Source organism: Eulemur rufifrons, chromosome 19 (assembly GCF_041146395.1).
Source record: "Eulemur rufifrons isolate Redbay chromosome 19, OSU_ERuf_1, whole genome shotgun sequence".
NCBI lineage: Eukaryota > Metazoa > Chordata > Mammalia > Primates > Lemuridae > Eulemur > Eulemur rufifrons.
In genome coordinates, this window is record NC_091001.1 from 67,794,868 (window position 1) to 67,812,589 (window position 17,722).

Consider the following 17,722-nt stretch of genomic DNA (forward strand, 5'->3'; position numbering starts at 1 on the left):
CTAATTTTTCTATTTTTAGTAGAGGCGGGGTCTCGCTTTTGCCCAGGCTGGTCTCAAACTCCTGAGCTCAAGCAATCCTACTGCCTTGGCCTTCCCAGAGTGCTAGGATTACAGACGTGAGCCACTGTGCCTGGCCTGTAGGAGTTCCTTATATGTCAATGAAATTGATCTTTTGTTTGTGATTACAACTCATAACTATATCCTAGTTTAGTGTCTTGGTTTTAGCAAGGTGGTTTTTACTGTTTCAAGTTTGTGGTTATATTTTTTATGGTCTGTGGATTTTGTGTCTTGATTTGAAATCCATTATCTACTCCTGTGATTATAAGGGAATTCCTCTTTAGTTTCTTTCTGTACATTTTCTGTTGCAATTTATATATTTTAATCTCTGATCCAGCTAGACTTTATCTTGGTTTAAGGTGTTATGTATATGCCCAACTTCCCTCCCCCCCCCCATTTTTTGATTATGTAATTGTCCCAATTCCATTTGTTCAGTAAGTCTTTTTTCTTCACTGACTTGAGATACCAATTTTTGTCTTGACTTGGTCATTTTCTGAACTTCCTAGACTGACCTATTTGTATGTCTGCTTATAATTTATACCAGGGATTGGTAAACTTATGGCCTGTGGGGCCAGCCATCTGTTTTTGTAGATTTTTGCAAAACAGCCATGCCCATTCTTTTATGTATTATCTATGGCTGCTTCCACACTACAGTGGCAGAGTTTAATAGTTGTAACAGAGACCATATCATTTTCCATCTGGATTTTAGCATTGACTTAAAAAATACTGTTGTTTTTATTGTGATAATGATTAATTTGAGGAGAATTGAAGTTCTGTCTTCCTGTCCAAAACATGATATGCTTTTTCTTTTGTTTTCTTTTGTATCATTCATAATTTCAAAGTTATTGGTATATAGATTTTTATTTCGTGTTAAGCTTAATGTTAGGAATTTTTATTTTATTTTTTATTGCTGTCATAGATAGCAATTTCTTTGATTATACTTAATCACTTCCATTATAGTGCTATTTTTCCATTATATTTAAAGATCTTGAGACTTCTCTGAATTCTTAGATTGGTTGTGATAATTTTTCAATACATTTCCTTTTACTTCCCATATTTAACATTTTATACTTATATATAAATATTTTAACAAATGAAAGAAGCAGTTCATATTTCACAGTAATGGGAAATTTTCTTTCATAATTTTTTGAAAATGTTACTCTTTTTAGTAGATTTTTAGTTTTTATTTGGCTCAGCAAAATATGAAAACAATGATATTCAGTAACATATAGCAAATTTAACTAGGATAGTGAAGGATTATTCTTTATGGAATTTGAAATTCGTCGAGTTTATAATTCATAATATGGTCTGTTAAAACTTTTAACAGTATACACTAGTGAAAATTTGGAACTAACCTAATAAAAATGATTAAAGAAATTGTGGCAGTAACCTCTGTGATACAGTTTGCAATAACTTAAAACATCTATAAAAGATGCTCCAATAAGATGAAATAATGAAATGAGTATATTTTAAAAGTTATTTTAATTAAATGTGTTCATGGTTTATTAATTGTTTTACTTTTGAATTTACCACAGATTGAGAATGATTAGAAATTTCTACATTCTGTGTTCTTTTAATTTGAGCACGAAATATAACTGATTTCAAAGTATCCAGAGTTGGTTGGTTTGTTTCAAATAGTCTTGCCCTGAGTCTTTTGTTTTCCCCCGCCCCCACCCCAACTAAGTTCTTGAGGTCACATTGCTCATCAGAGAGAGAGAGAGACACCCCCATTCACCCATGTCATTGTTCAGTAGGAATTGCACTGGCTACTACTATTTTCATTGTTTGTACCACAACTCTTGTTTTGTTTTGTTTTTTTCTATTTTTAGTAGAGGTGTGGTCTCGCTCTTGCTCAGGCTGGTCTCGAACTCCTGAGCTCAAGCAGGCCCTCTGCCTCAGCTTCCTAGAGTGCTGGGATTACAGGTGTTAGTCACCACACCTAGCCTTGATGTATCATAGCTCTTACAGTGGAATCCAAGGAACCAATAGACAAAGATGACAGAAAAAGAAATACAAAAGGTTTATAAATGAAAAATGATTATCTTTGTTTATAATTAAAGAAATACAAATTCAAATAATAGCATTTTTCACATGTTGGGCAAATCCTATTGTATTTAATAGTACTCTGTGTTGACCAAGGTGTAGTATATCTTTTAGGGAACAATATAGCGATTCTGTTTCTGGTAATTTATCCTGTATGTACATGTACTTGAAGATGTTCACTACAGCATAACATGCTAGCAGCACAACAATGTCTATTACTGTGGGACTAGTTAAATAAGTTTTGGGAAATCCATAAAATGAAATGATACATAGTCACTAGAAAGGGCTGAAGTTGCTCTTTTGTATTCATGTGGGACCATCTCTAAGAAATATTTTTATGAAGCACTGCATAGATAACAGATATTTTTATTACAAGACTATTCTCCCATTGAGTTCTCCCCCCATCCACTAAATTTTAAGATAATTTAAAAAAGAGAATGCACATATATGCATACAAATGTATTTTTTGTACATGTGAATGCTTGGGACTATTTTAGAAACATACACAAGAAATTTTAAACGGTTTGCTTCTGGAGTATTGCTCTGAGATAGGTGGGAGATTTCTTTTCCATTGTCTGTACTTATGTAAACTTTGAAATTTTTACAGGTATGTATTAGTTTTTCAGTAAATATAGATTGAAAGTTACTATTCTGATTACCTCTCTCTATCTCCCTTTTCCCACCATTCTATTGTAAATCTTTCTTCATAGGACTTCAAACAATAAGCTTTAAATTTTTTTCAACGATCACATGGAATTACTTATAATCTTAAAATGGATCTAAATAGCTTTTTGGGGTAGATTTCCATGTCTCGATGATAGGAACCAAATTCCCTAGGATTTCGAAGGGAATTTAAGTATTATCTGATTCAGATGTACGTTATGCACATTTTGAGAACAAATGGTCCATAATTTTCATGAGATTCTCAAAGGGGTTAATAGTGACTAATTTTAGAAATCCTGAGACTTACTCTTATAGCTCTTAGTTTCTGTTTGTGTATCTGTATACATATTTAGATTACTGCCTTGTGAGACATTGCATACTGCTGGCATGTGAAGTCCTGACTATACTTCAGTTAGTGTCTGGCCACTGCAGTATCCTTTTCTGTATTATGTTTTATGATTTGAATCTTATTCCTTCCTACCTTTTCAGGAACTGTTAATATGAGTGATTATTCCTTCCTCTGTTACATATTCAAATCTCTTGTCTGTACTGGATGTTTTTCTTTTATGTTGTGGGTCTCTTCATATACCTTTGCAATCTCTTCATATTTTAAAAAGACAACTAGGATGGCTGGGCATGTTGACTTGTGCCTGTAATCCTAGCACTCTGGGAGGCCGAGGCAGGCCTAATTCTACTGAAAATAGAAAAATCAGCTGGACGTCCTGACCTGCATCTATAGTCTTAGTTACTTGGGAGGCTGAGGCAAGAGGATTGCTTCAGCCCAGGAGTTAGAGGTTGCAGTGAGATCTCTACCAGGGTTAGTGAGACTCTGTCTCAAAAGAAAAAGAAAAGAAAAGAAAAGACAACTAGGTAAGTGGTATTGACACTGACACCGAGGTATTGTGAAATTCTTTTCCATTAGAGCAGTCTCTCAAATGGGACTCCTGTCTCGTAACTTTCAGAGTGATAATAGAGGCATAACTACTTGTACTCTTTAATCTTATCAGGCTTTCAGCTTGTGGAACTCTCAGTGAGAGAATGTAAAGGGGTACCAATATTTATACTTGAAAGCTAGTGCTTATATAATTTTTTTTCCCCAGGGAAGAGCCCTGGTGGATACTATAGAATGGCTGTTTGTATCTAGCAGCCATCCATTAGTTAGAACAATACAATAATTCATTATGGAAAACTTTACTTAAATCATCTTTCCATCTCTGTGTTTCATTCCTGCTGTCCACCAAATCTATTACTCTGAGTCCAGAATCCCCGTTATACAGGGAAGATTGTCTGACCTGCCTCCTCTGTGGCTTCCTCACAACCTACTTTGAGCTGCAGCTTTTGCTACCTATTATATTTTTAAAAGGCATTCCTATTCATTTTAGTCTTGAGAAATTTGTTGAAATTTCTTGTCTGTTGGTGACTTGTTTTGTGGATTTGTTTCTTTTTATTATAAAATATAGTAATGATTGATTTTCCTCCCTTCCGAAGGATGAACAAAATTCTCCTAATCATTTTTTCCAGCTTTCTCATTTTGTACTTCCCAGTTTTTATTAATTATGTTATTTTTACTTTATCAAATATTATAACAATTGTTTAGTATGAATTCTGTATTTAAGTATATAGCCACACGTCCTTTTTTCTCATTTCTTGTTTCCTCATTCCAGAGTTAATTTGGATTTATTTTTCTTGTGAATGTCACAGAGTAGCCTTTTGTTCTCCCTGAAGTGTGGATGATATATTCTGGGTTTGTGTGCACTTGAAATGTTTTTTTCTTTATGCTTGAAGAAGAACTTAACTCGGTGAAAGATACTAGAACCACTGTTATTTCCCCTCAGAACTTTGTAGTAAGCATGATTAGTAGTAGCAGTCCACTATTTTCTGAACTAAGAACTTAAAAAAGAAGGCTGGGCGTGGTGGCTCACGCCTGTAATCCTAGCACTCTGGGAGGCCGAGGCAGGTGGATCGCTCGAGGTCAGGAGTTCGAGACCAGCCTGAGCAAGAGCGAGACCTCGTCTCTACTAAAAAAAAAAATAGAAAGAAATTATCTGGCCAACTAAAAATATATATAGAAAAAATTAGCAAAATTAGCCGGGCGTGGTGGCACATGCCTGTAGTCTCAGCTACTCGGGAGGCTGAGGCAGAAGGATCACTTAAGCCCGGGAGTTTGAGGTTGCTGTGAGCTAGGCTGGTGCCATGGCACTCACTCTAGCCCGGGCAACAAAGCGAGACTCTGTCTCAAAAAAAAAAAAGAACTTAAAAAAGAAAGTTTTAGTAAGAAGCATATCATATCATCTCTTAGCAGGATTTTTCTCTCTCACGTAGTTTTTTCAAGTATTCATCAATCCCATGAGGGGTTTTGTTTTGTTCTGAGTTTTTGGTTGATGACTTTTAACACACATGTACTTTTTCTTTTCTTTTTTATGGTGGTAAAATATACATAGCATACAATTTACCATTTTTACCATTCATAAGTGTACAATTTAGTGGGATTAAAATACATTCATACTATTGCATAACTATCACCGCTTTCTATACCGCAAAATTTTTCATCATCCCTAATAACTCTGTATCTATTAAACAATAACTCTCAATTTTTCCCTCCCTCCAGCCCCTGGTTTCTTCCGTTTTACATTCTGTCTCTGAGTTTGCCTATTCTAAGTACCTCATGTAAGTGAAATCATACAATATTTGTCCATCTGTGTATGGCTTATTTCACTAAATGTCATGTTTTCAGGGTCCATCCATGTTGTAGCATATATCAAAATTTGACTCCTTTTTATGACTGAATAATATTCTATTGCATGTATATATATATCACATTTTGTTTGTTCATCTGTCAGTGGACAGTTGGTTTGCTTCTACCTTTTGTATGTTACGAGCAATTCTGTAGCAAACATGGGTATACAAATATCTGTTCAATTCCCTGCTTTTAGTTATTTTGTATGTATCAGTCATGTGCTGTATGACCATGTTTTGGTCAGTGCCCACATATATGATGGTGGTTCCATAAGATTATAATGGAGCTGAAAAATTCCTATCACCTAGTGATGTTGTAGCCATCATAAGGTTATAGTGCATCATATTACCTCTTCTATATTGAGCTATGTTTAGATACATAAATACACATTGTGTGACAGTTGCCTACAGCATTCAGTACAGTAACTACAGTATTCAGTACAGTAACATGCTATACAGGTTTTAGCCTAGGAGCAATAAGCTATACTCTGTAGCCTGCGTGTGTAGTAGCCTATACTGTCTAGGTTTGTGTCGGTACACTCTGTGATGTTTACACGAGGCATTTCTCAGAATGTATACCTGTCATTAAGCCACATATGTCTGTGTACCTAGGAGAATTTCTGGATCACGTGGTAATTCTGTGTTTAACCATTAGAGAACCACTTAACTGTTTTATACAGCAGCTATGCCATTTTACATTCTCACCAACAATACAGAAGGATTCCAGTTCTCCACATCCTTGCCAACACTTGTTGTTTGCCTTTTAAAAAAACTTATAGCTATACTAGTAGGTGTGAATTAGTATCTCATTGTGGTTTTTATTTGCATTTTTCTAATTACTAATGATGTTGAGCATTCTTTCCTGTGTTTATTGGTTATTTGTATATTTTCTTTGGAGAAATGTCTATTCAAATCCTTGCCTGTTTTTGATTGGGTTTTTGGTTTTCTGTTGAGTTCTAGGAATTTTTAAATGTATTCTGAATGTTAATCATTTATCAAATATATGATTTGCATATAATTTGTTTTCTTCACTTGAGTTATGATAGACAAATATTGAAGTGTGTGTAGTATATGGAGATATATATAGACACTGAGGTCTAATAGATAAGCATATAAAAATTGTATATATGGTACACTACTTGATGTTTTAATATATACATTGTGAAATAATCACCACAAGCAAGCTAATTAGCATATCCATTACCTCACGGTTATCATTTTCTTTTCTTTCTTTCTGTTTTCTGATGAAAAGACTTTAAGATCTACGCTCTTGGCAAATTTTCAAGTATATGATATAGTATTGTTAACTATAGTCACATTGCTGTACATGAGATCTCCAGAATTTACTTACTTTGCATAACTTAAACCTTGCCCTCTTTGACCAATACCGTCTTTTCTTTTCTTTTTTTTTTTTTTTTTTTTTTGAGACAGAGTCTCACTCTGTTGCCCAGGCTAGAGTGAGTGCCGTGGCGTCAGCCTAGCTCACAGCAACCTCAAACTCCTGAGCTCAAGCGATCCTCCTGTCTCAGCCTCCCGAGTAGCTGGGACTACAGGCATGCGCCACCATGCCCGGCTAATTTTTTCTATATATATTTTTAGCTGTCCATATAATTTCTTTCTAATTTTAGTAGAGATGGGGTCTCGCTCTTGCTCAGGCTGGTCTCGAACTACTGAGCTCAAACGATCCGCCCACCTCGGCCTCCCAGAGTGCTAGGATTACAGGCGTGAGCCACCGCGCCCGGCCCCAATACCGTCTTATTTCCCCCTTCTTCCTAGCCCCCAGCAACTGCTATTTTGCTCTCTGCTTCTTAGAGTTTGACTATGTTAAATTCGACATATAAGTGAGATCATGCAGTATTTATGTTTCTTTGTCTGACTTATTTCACTTAGCTTAATTTACTCTAGGGTCATCCATATAAAAAAAATGGCAGGATTTCCTTTTTAAAGGTTGAATAATGTAGTCATATATACATACCACATTTTGTTATCCATTCATACGTGGAAAGACATTTCGGTTGTTTCTGTATCTTTGTCTATTGTGAATAATGCTGCAGTTAATGTGGGAGTGCAGATATCTCTTTGAGATAGTGATTTCATTTCCTTTGGGTATATATCCAGAAGTGGGATTATGGATCATAAGGTAGTTGTATATCAATTATTTAAGGAACTTCCATTGTTTTCCATAATGACTGTACCAGTTCACATTCAGGCCAACAGTATGTAAAGGTTCCCTTTTCTCCATATCCTAATACTTACCTTTTGTCTTTTTGATGATAACCAGTCTAATAGACGTGAGGTGATACGTTGTGCTTTTGATTTGCATTTGTGTGCTCAGTAATGTAGATTGATTTTTCTTTGCATTTTTTAAAAATCATATAGAAAATAAAGTGTACTTACAAATCAAAATTTCAATACTAGCTTTTATAATTGCCTATGTATTTACCTTTATCAGAGACCTTTATTTCTTCATTGTTGTCTAACTTCCTTTCATTTCAATCTGAAGGAGTCCTTTTTTTTTTAGACTAGTCAAGTGCAGTAGTGAGGGTGGGGGAATAGTAGAACAAGGAGTTCAATCTGTAACTGACTGTGAACAATCAAGTGAGATAACTCATTACCTTCGGACCAGCCTGAAGGAGTCCTTTTAGCATATTTTTCCTTTCTTTTCTCTTTGCAAGGCAATTCATATTTATTCATTTTGTACCCTGCTCCAAGACCAAATTAAATTATTTTGTTATTCCCAAGAATTTTCAGAGGGATGAAAAGGGTTAATTCCAACAATTATTAATGCCCTCTTGTGCTGGGCTTTGTGCTGGTTGCTGAGAACATGGGGTTAGGTCATTGCTGTCCTTGCCTCAGGGAGCTTTTGTTCTGTGGGAGACAGACAAGTACCTGATGAGGTGGGGTGCCAGGTGTATATGCAACAATGACAGGTATGCAGAGCTCTGAGGTTGGGCTGGGTCCAGGAAGCCAGCTTGTGCCTCCTGGAGACATACAGCAGGGGACCAAGGCATGTGCTCCACAAGAGCACCAAGAACTCCATCAGGAGTTGGAGGTAAGTTCAGGGCCAAAGCCTCAAAGGTCACCAGTGACCTGCTAATGACCCTTGGGCTGCCTAAGTGAGCGCCTTTGAGCCTCAGTCCCATGTTTCCTCGGTTCCTGGGCTCCAGCTCCAGGCTTCTGGTTCTTCCACACATCACCCAGCCCAGCAAACAGTTTTTCCTGAAACACTCCGGGGTTTGTGAGCCATTGGCTTGCTGGGAAAAAAGAACTGCACTTACAGCTCAGACAGGCTAGCCAGCCCTGGCTGCTCCACCACTCACCAGGTTGTCCAACAGCTGGAGCTAGAGTTTGTGGCTGCTGCCATCTTGCTGTCCTCCTCCCATTTGGCAGCTGGAAAAGTGCCAGGAAACTACCTTTTAGCAATTCTTGAAGGGCAGGTCTGGTGGTAACCTCCTTCAGCTTCTGTTTTTCCAAGGATATCTTAATTTCTTCCTTGTTTTTTTGAAGGACATTTTTGCTGAATATAGAATTCTTGACTGCAAGTTTTTTTCTTTCAGCCCTTTGATTATATCAACTCACTGCCTTTTGGCCTCCTAGGTTTTAGATGAGAAATGGGCTGTTATTCTTATTCAGCATCTCTTGTGTATGACAAGTTGCTTCTCTCTTGTTGCTTTTGAGATTTTTGTTTTATCTAAGTCTTTGTCTAGTGAGTCCGGCAGGTGGGCTTTGTTGGGTACATTATCTGTGTACTTTATTTTGTTCCTTTGAATGGGCCATACTTTCCCGTTTCTTTGCATATTTTGTGATTTTTTTGTTGTTGTTGAAAATTAGACATTTGAACTAACGTGGTAACTCTGAAAATCAGGTTCTCTTATTCCAGGGTTTGCTTGTTTTTTCTCTTGATTGTTGTAGGGTTATCTGTGTTAGGGCTCAGCCTTACATGGAAGTTTATGGTCTGCTAAGGTCTTTTCTGAGTAAATATCTTTCTCTGGGCATGCATGGTAGCTTTCTAAATTTCCCTGCACACGGTTTTTTTTGAAAGTTCCCCCCAAAATAGGTGCAGGTCTTTTAAATCTTCTGTTAATCACTTCAGATGGTTTGTGTTCAAACAGTGGCAGCCAACCTCTGTGTCTGTATCATATCAATCAGAGGTAGCAATCAGCTATGAGAACATAGAACCCTGATACTTGGAGGACCTGGACTTATGCCCACCTTGGCTTCAGCAGACTGCACTAGGAAACTGAATTGTTGCCTCCGTAGCTGTCTTGTCAAAGCACTGAGGGGGCTGGGGAGTGTCAGGAATACATAGCAGCTGTGGTGTTGGTGACTGAAATTGGCTGATACTAACTACAGTTTACCAGCCAAGCTTTCTCCTGGAAGTGTAAGAGTTCAGATTGACTCCAGAGTTCCAGAATAGTTACGTCAGATAGTTTCTGCCAGTACAATTGTTGTCTAGGTGCAGAGATGGATTCCTGGCATTTTCTATTTTGCCATCTTCCCTGATGTCCTGTTTCTTCTTTTTCTTTTTGAAAACTAATAAGGGAGAGTCTGTGAAACGGCTTTTTAATGCCGTCTTTACCAGGACTCAAGCCATGCAATCTCCATAGTATTTTTTCTATACTTTTTGAGTTTGTTTTCATAACATACACATCTAAAAGAGCTTAATATATATTTTTTGGCCTTAGTTACAGGATTCATAATTTTGTCTTAAGGATCTTATTACTTAAAAATAGCCAAAAAGGTATTTGATTATCTAAATTAAATATATTATAGAAATCCCATTATTTTAATGATTAAATTGGCAGAAACTCAAATTTATTATATACTATGTTTTTTTCACATTCTAATTAGAAAAAGTATATACTAGTTACTTGTTGGCAAAAAGTAAGTTTAAGCTGTTAGTACAGGTTGAGTATCCCTAATAAAAAAATCCAAAATTCAAAATACTCCCAAATCTGAAACTTTCAGATTTTGGATTTTCATATTAGGGATCCTTAACTTATAAGTATATAGTACAAATATTCCAAAATCTCAGAAATTTCGAAATCTGAAACATTTTTGGTCCTAAGCTTTCTGGATAGGGGATAATTAACTTATATTGTCTAATTGTAATGTTATTTAATACTATATTAAAATTAACATTCTTAGATGAGACCTATAAAAGTGGTTAGCTTATAATTGATTATTTACTTCTTAAAAATCAGATGCTGTTTGTAGTTTTAAAGTACTGTCATTTTTTAATGAGTAATTAATGATGTTGAAGTAAATAGTAGTATCAGAGTAAATAGTGTAGTTTATAAGAAGTCTCTTCACATAGAAGAATTCCCCCAATATTATTACATTTATTTTACCTTGTGCTTCAGAATTAGGTTGTGCATATTTACCCTGATAGGGTGGTAGCAGAAGAGCATTATGGTTTATGCCTATAGAATATAAAAATGAATGTTTTAGAATCAAAAAATCTGTATCTTACGGACTTTTTATGTATCGAAAATAAATAGGAAACATCAGCTTTTTACCTTTGAGATCCCTCAAATTGGAAATTTTTCTTATATTTGTTTATCTTGATTTAGTAGTTAGCAGTTTTATGGCTATAAAATATTTTTATTTTACATCATGCAGTATTTATTAATAGTGGTCATATCTTCATAAATTTCACCTCATGTATTTTTGTATTTCTGTTTATTGTAACAAAGGAGTTTTTCTATCTCATGGTTTATTATATAGACCTTACGATAAGAGAGTTTCTACTGTATACTCTAGTAAAAGTGTTGTATACTTTATAAACATTTAATAGAAAAATAGCACACCTGAGATAATATTTTACTTTTCTTTCCTAATTGCAATTTATTATTTGTAAATGCCTGCATTTTAATTTACTATTTAACTGGTATTTTTATTAATGACATGTACATAAATTTCACTAAAATCCTCTTAATACTCGAATTCTGGGAACTATTGTGGGCTTTCCTCTTGTGATCAGGATATTAAGCTTTTAGTTTGGTTAAGATAAATTTCTGTTTCAAGTCGAATTTTATTTTTGCTATGTTATGTACTGTCATTTATATTTGGTAATCAGCAGTTTACCAACATATTAAAAATATTAGTATACTGACCAACTTCGTGACTTTTCAATCTATATAACTTTTTTCATAGCAGGTAATTTATTATGCTGGACAATTATTTTTGACTATTCTCTTTATTTCCTAGCTGAAACATTGTAGTCGATATATACATGACTTATTTCCTTCACTTATCAAGAATTTGGATCCTGTACCCCTTAGACATCTACTTAATCTGGTCTCAGCTCTTGAGCCAAGTGTTCATACTGAACAGGTAATACATTCAAAATATAATGGTGGGGTGTTTTTTTTTGTTTTTTTTTCCCCCCCTGTAAAGTAAAAATTTGTGATTTAGAAAATTTAACATTGCTTGCTCTAGAGGACAAAAAAAAAGAAAATTTAACTTGTATTTTATTAGTGCTGGCATTTAAGTTAGACAATAAGGATATTCAATTTGTTATAGTGTTTCCTTAAAAGCCTCCAACTTTAATCTCTATTTCTTTTCTTTTTTTTTTTTTTTTTTTAGACATTGTACTTGGCATCCATGTTAATTAAAGCACTGTGGAATAATGCACTAGCAGCTAAGGCTCAGTTATCTAAACAGAGTTCTTTTGCATCTTTATTAAATACTAATATTCCCATTGGAAATAAGAAAGGTTAGTAAACTCTATTTTAAAGTAAGTTGTCCAAAGTTTCCGAGTCAAATTTGAAGTATTTTCTGTTAATACATTCAGTCTGATCTCAATTTTAAAAGAAGCTTGAGATGGGAAACAGAGTGTGCATAAAAGTGTTAAGAAACTGATTAGTACATATTTTTGGTTTACCTTTCAAATAAAGGACAGTATTAAAGTCTCTGTAGTTATTGGATTTTCTCATCTTTGGTTTTCTTTCTTTAAAAAAAAAAACCCCGAAAACTTAATTTTATTTTATTTGGAGTTTTTATTTAGTAATCAAACAAAAAGCTTTAAGAGTAGAACATAATGATATGGTTATCTTTTTGTGTTTTTCTACTTCAAAGTTTTCTACCATGTCTAGTGCTTTTTTATTATGTATCTTTTACATATAAAGCCTTCAAAGGCTTTCTAAAACTTTATCTACTTAAACCCAGTTTTTGCCTGCTGACACACTACTCTGAGGCTTTTCTGTGCAGGCATCCACAACAACTACATCAGGTGGTGGGGACTTAACTTACTGTAGGTTTCCCTACCTGTATCTTGTTGATTATGTAATATGAACAACTGATATCCTGTCCCAGAGAAGCTCAGTCACTTAGAATGTTTTCCTCCTGTTTTTCCTTTTCCTTCAGAGGAAGAAGAGCTCAGAAGAGCAGCTCCATCACCTTGTAAGTTGAATCTTAGAAATTGATGGTAACGTGACTTAGTTTTCTTTTGGTGATTTTCTAGAGTTAATTGATTTTATGTAGTAATATATTTGTATCAGGGTCATAAAGCTTATTTTGAGAAGGAGATATAAACCTTTAACTAGTTATCCCTCTTACCCATTTTGCTTAAAGCCATTAATATCTTGACTTTTAATTGAAATCATGTATATCCTCTTTAGAAATCATTGGCACATGTTAACATATTTAGAGATTGTATTTCTGGATATTTAGCATAAAACTTTGGTAAATAGCTCACATGATCAAAAGATAGTATCATTCTGTTAGATCCATGTTAATACAAATTAGAAGTAAAAACAAAAAATATATTTTATATAGGGTCACCTGCAGCTAGTCCTCAAAGCAGTGATAACAGTGATACACATCAAAGTGGAGGCAGTGACATTGAAATGGATGAACAACTTATTAACAGAACCAAACATGTGCAACAGCGACTTTCAGACACAGAGGTATGAAAATAGGTTTTTCCTATTTTAAAGGGATTTTTGGGGTTCTGGCATGTTTTATCATTTGAACTGGGATTATAAATATAATTTATGTTTAGGCCTCTTCCTTAAGTTGTATTTTCAGTGTACTTTGAGCTTTTAATTCCATTTTGTATTGCTCAAAGGAATATGACAAGACTGTGGCAGCCTTTTATGTAGGTTTGATGTCAGTTACTTTTTTCTTACTAGTTTAAATATTTATTTAAATCTATTTGTTTCACAATGCAGGAATCTATGCAGGGAAGTTTGATGTCAGTTACTTTTTTCTTACTAGTTAAGTATTTAAACCTATTTGTTTCAAAATGCAGGAATCTATGCAGGGAAGTTCTGATGAAACTGCCAACAGTGGTGAAGATGGAAGTAGTGGTCCTGGTAGCAGTAGTGGGCATAGTGATGGATCTAGCAATGAGGTCAATTCTAGTCATGCAAGCCAATCAGCTGGGAGCCCTGGCAGCGAGGTACAGTCAGAAGACATTGCAGATATTGAAGCCCTTAAAGAAGAAGACGAAGATGACGATCATGGTCATAATCCTCCCAAAAGCAGTTGTGGTACAGATCTTCGGAACAGAAAGTTAGAAAGTCAAGCAGGCATTTGCTTGGGGGATTCCCAAGGCCCACCAGAAAGAAATGGAACAAGCAATGGAACAGGAAAGGACCTAGTTTTTAACACTGAGTCATTACCATCGGTAGATAATCGAATACGAATGCTGGATGCCTGTTCACACTCTGAAGACCCAGAACATGATATTTCAGGGGAAATGAATGCTGCTCATATAGCACAAGGATCTCAGGAGTCTTGTATCACACGAACTGGGGACTTCCTTGGGGAGACTATTGGGAATGAATTATTTAATTGTCGCCAGTTTATTGGTCCACAGCACCACCACCACCACCACCATCACCACCATCATCATCATGATGGGTAAGCCTACTTCACAATAAAAATTCAGCTTAATATTTCCTTTAGGGGGAATTATTATAGTCTATCTTTATTCAGTTGCAATTTATCCTAGATTAGTGCTATTCAGTAGTAATACAATGCAAACTACAAATGCAAACTACAAGTAGGTAATTTTAAGTTTTCTAGTGGGTACATTTAAAAACACAAAATGAAAAGGTCAGATTAATTTTAATTATATTTTATTTAAACCACTATTATCTATGATATTTCCACATATAATCAGTGTAAGAATTAGTAAGATATTTTTCATTCCTTTTTTTACTAAGTTTTTAATATTCGGTGCATATTTTATACCTACAACACATCTCAATTTAGACTAGCCACTTTTTATGTGTGTAAAGGCCACATATGGCTAGTGGGGATCATTTTGGGCAACACAGATTTACATCTTATACTCCCTGTAATAACTGCCTAAAAGCAGATAAAGATTGCTTGTGGAATCTTACACTAAATTATGATGATGAAAAGGGAAATTTTATGCATCTTCTAATTTTAGGATATAAATAAGGGTAAGCTCTAACATAAAAGTTTTTTATTATCTATGAAATATATCCATAGTATTTAACAATAATTGATTCTGTCACTTACTAGTGGTATTATCTTTAGTATAGTACATAATTTTTCTCATCTAAAAGATGGGAACAATAATACCTATCTCCTGGTTTGTTGTGAGGATTTCATGGGCTGATGTGATCAGTATAAAATAAGTGCTCATTAAATGTTAGCTGCTATTAATTATTGCTGTTACAAGTAGTAGTTTAATAGATAATGAAACACAAATACATAGTTTATCAGCATGAATTTTCTTAGACTTGGCAATTTGCCAGATCTTCCTGAATTTAATTTAGTTGTTTGGGTGAGTTACATATCTATACATATTACTACTTTATTTCCTTTGCCTTTTTATTTTACTCTTATCACTGACACATCCACATTTAAAGCAGTGTTTTTCAACCTTGGCACTATTGACATTTTGGGCCAGATAATTTCTTATTTTGAATTTGCAGCAATGTGAATGTTGCCATGTGCATTGTAGAATGCTTACCAGCATATCTAGCCCCTATCTCTAGATTTCAGTTAGCATCCCTCAGTTGTAACAACAAAAAAAACTCTCAACATTTCCAAATGTCCTTGCCTAGTGGCCAAACTCACCCCTGATTGAGAACTACTGGCTTACTCTCTGACATAGATATAAACATTCAAAGTTGTCCCCAGCACAGCTCATGATGAAGACAAAGCAATTAGTGTATTACAAAACTGAGGTACAATGTTACCAGTTTGGCACATTGGAGATCTTTTAGTCTTGACACCTACATCTGCCCTTATCCCACAAGACCTAATGATTTAATTTTTCATTTTAGCTCTTTCCATATTCCATGTATCATGGTACTACTCATGGTACTACTTGTGAATCTCTAAATCAACCCTAAACTTCATGTTAGTTTTTATCCTTTTGTCTTTGCGTGCTTTAGTGGTGCAGCCCTCAACCCTATGGGCCGTGTGGGCTGGTACCTGATCCACGGCCTGTTAAGAACCAGGCCACACAGCAGGAGGTGAGCAGCAGGAGAGCTAGCGAAGCTTCATCTGTATTTACAGCTGCTCCCCATAGCTCACATGACCACATAAGTTCCGCCTCTTGTCAGATCAGCAGCAGCATTAGATTCTCATAGGAGCACCAACCTGATTATAAACTGCACATGTGAGAGATCTAGGTTGCATGCTCCTTATGAGAAGCTAATGCCTGATGACTTGAGGTAGAGCTGAGGCAGTGATGGCTAGTGCTGGGGAGTAGCTGCAAATACAGATTATCATTAGCAGAGACGTTTGACTGCACAATAGATGTAATACACTTGAATCATCCTGAAACTATCCACCCCACCCCACCTCCACAATCCATGCAAAAATTGTCTTCCATGAATCTGGTCCCTGGTGCCAAAAGGTTGGGGACCACTGTTTTAGTGTACCTAGAACAGTATGTTTTAGAGGTGAGTGCCTAATACGTATTTGTTGAATCAAAATTCCCCAATTAATATTAACTTTATCTAGATTGCATCCTTAAATTGAATAGTTATCTCATTTGAGTCTGCAGGTGTATGAATAAATGGAAACAAGTGTTATGGTTTCACATTGTGACTTTGAGTTTATAAAATAATATATAACAATGAGTATTATTAGTCTTGCCTAAAACTGTTCTTTTTGAAGTTGTTCTAGTGAGGTGTGTTAATAGGCCTGGTAATGTGTGTGTATGCTGTAAAATTATTAAATAGTTTTGACATTGTGGGCTTTTAAGTTTTTGTAAAGCTCTCAATATTACATATTGTTAGAAAACAGATACAACTTTGTTTGAGTGTGTTGAGTGCCAGCTGTTTTGAGAGGTATTTTTTGTGATTAAACATAAAAGTATGTTTAAATTTGTAATTATTAACTTTCTGCTTTTCTCTGCGTTGTAGGCATATGGTTGATGATATGCTAAGTGCAGATGATGTCAGTTGCAGTAGCTCCCAGGTCAGTGCAAAATCAGAAAAAAATATGGCTGATTTTGATGGTGAAGAATCTGGATGTGAAGAGGAGCTAGTTCAGATTAATTCACATGCAGAGCTAACATCTCATCTCCAACAACATCTTCCCAATTTAGCCTCCATTTACCACGAACATCTTAGTCAAGGTAAGGTTCTGTAGTAAGTAAAATATATTACCTTCTTCAAAACATAAATAATTTATATTACGTATAATTTATATTATTAAGAATCAACAATTAATGTTATAATACTTAAATGTTTTTGTCAAAATAACTTTCATATAGTAGTTTTCTTTCCAAGGGAATAAAATTATTATAAATATTCCATTAAATATAAATAAGGCTTGCAGTTCTATCAGGAGATGTTCAGCTGGGAATGGAAATGTGTACTAATAATGTGAGAGAATTATAGTTTTATATTTTAGAAAATATATGGCTATATTAGATTTTATTTTCAGAAATCTTAGGACTATAAGTAATAGGTCACAAGAGATCACATTGGATGCCATTTATATGAAATGTCTTGGATAGGCAAATCTGTAGAGACAGAAAATAGATCACTTGGGGCTAGGGAGGGTTAGGGGGAAAAAGGGAAGAGGGTGACTGCTAAAAAACAAGGTGTTTCTTTCATCTGTGGTGATGAAAATGTTTGAGAAAGGATTATTCTAATCAGTCTAAATCAAGAAAAAGTAATAGGGCATGACTGGACTTGGAAGAGTAGAGGATAGATGAGGTTAAAGAGTAATAGGATATTAAGGAGGAAAGGGAGAAAAAATAAGAAAGGGAAAAACAGTTTAG

At 35.1% G+C, this 17,722-nt stretch overlaps 1 protein-coding gene across 1 annotated transcript in view; it reads left to right on the forward strand.

Annotated features, from left to right (window-relative positions):
* The window catches only part of USP34 (ubiquitin specific peptidase 34), a 216,415-nt gene that overhangs the window by 67,619 nt on the left and 131,074 nt on the right, over nt 1-17,722 (forward strand). The window contains exons 11-16 of the mRNA XM_069494805.1: nt 11,710-11,835; nt 12,088-12,217; nt 12,868-12,903; nt 13,279-13,409; nt 13,754-14,367; nt 16,857-17,071. Coding sequence (XP_069350906.1) covers nt 11,710-11,835; nt 12,088-12,217; nt 12,868-12,903; nt 13,279-13,409; nt 13,754-14,367; nt 16,857-17,071 — 1,252 coding nt within the window. The remainder of the gene's footprint in view (nt 1-11,709; nt 11,836-12,087; nt 12,218-12,867; nt 12,904-13,278; nt 13,410-13,753; nt 14,368-16,856; nt 17,072-17,722) is intronic.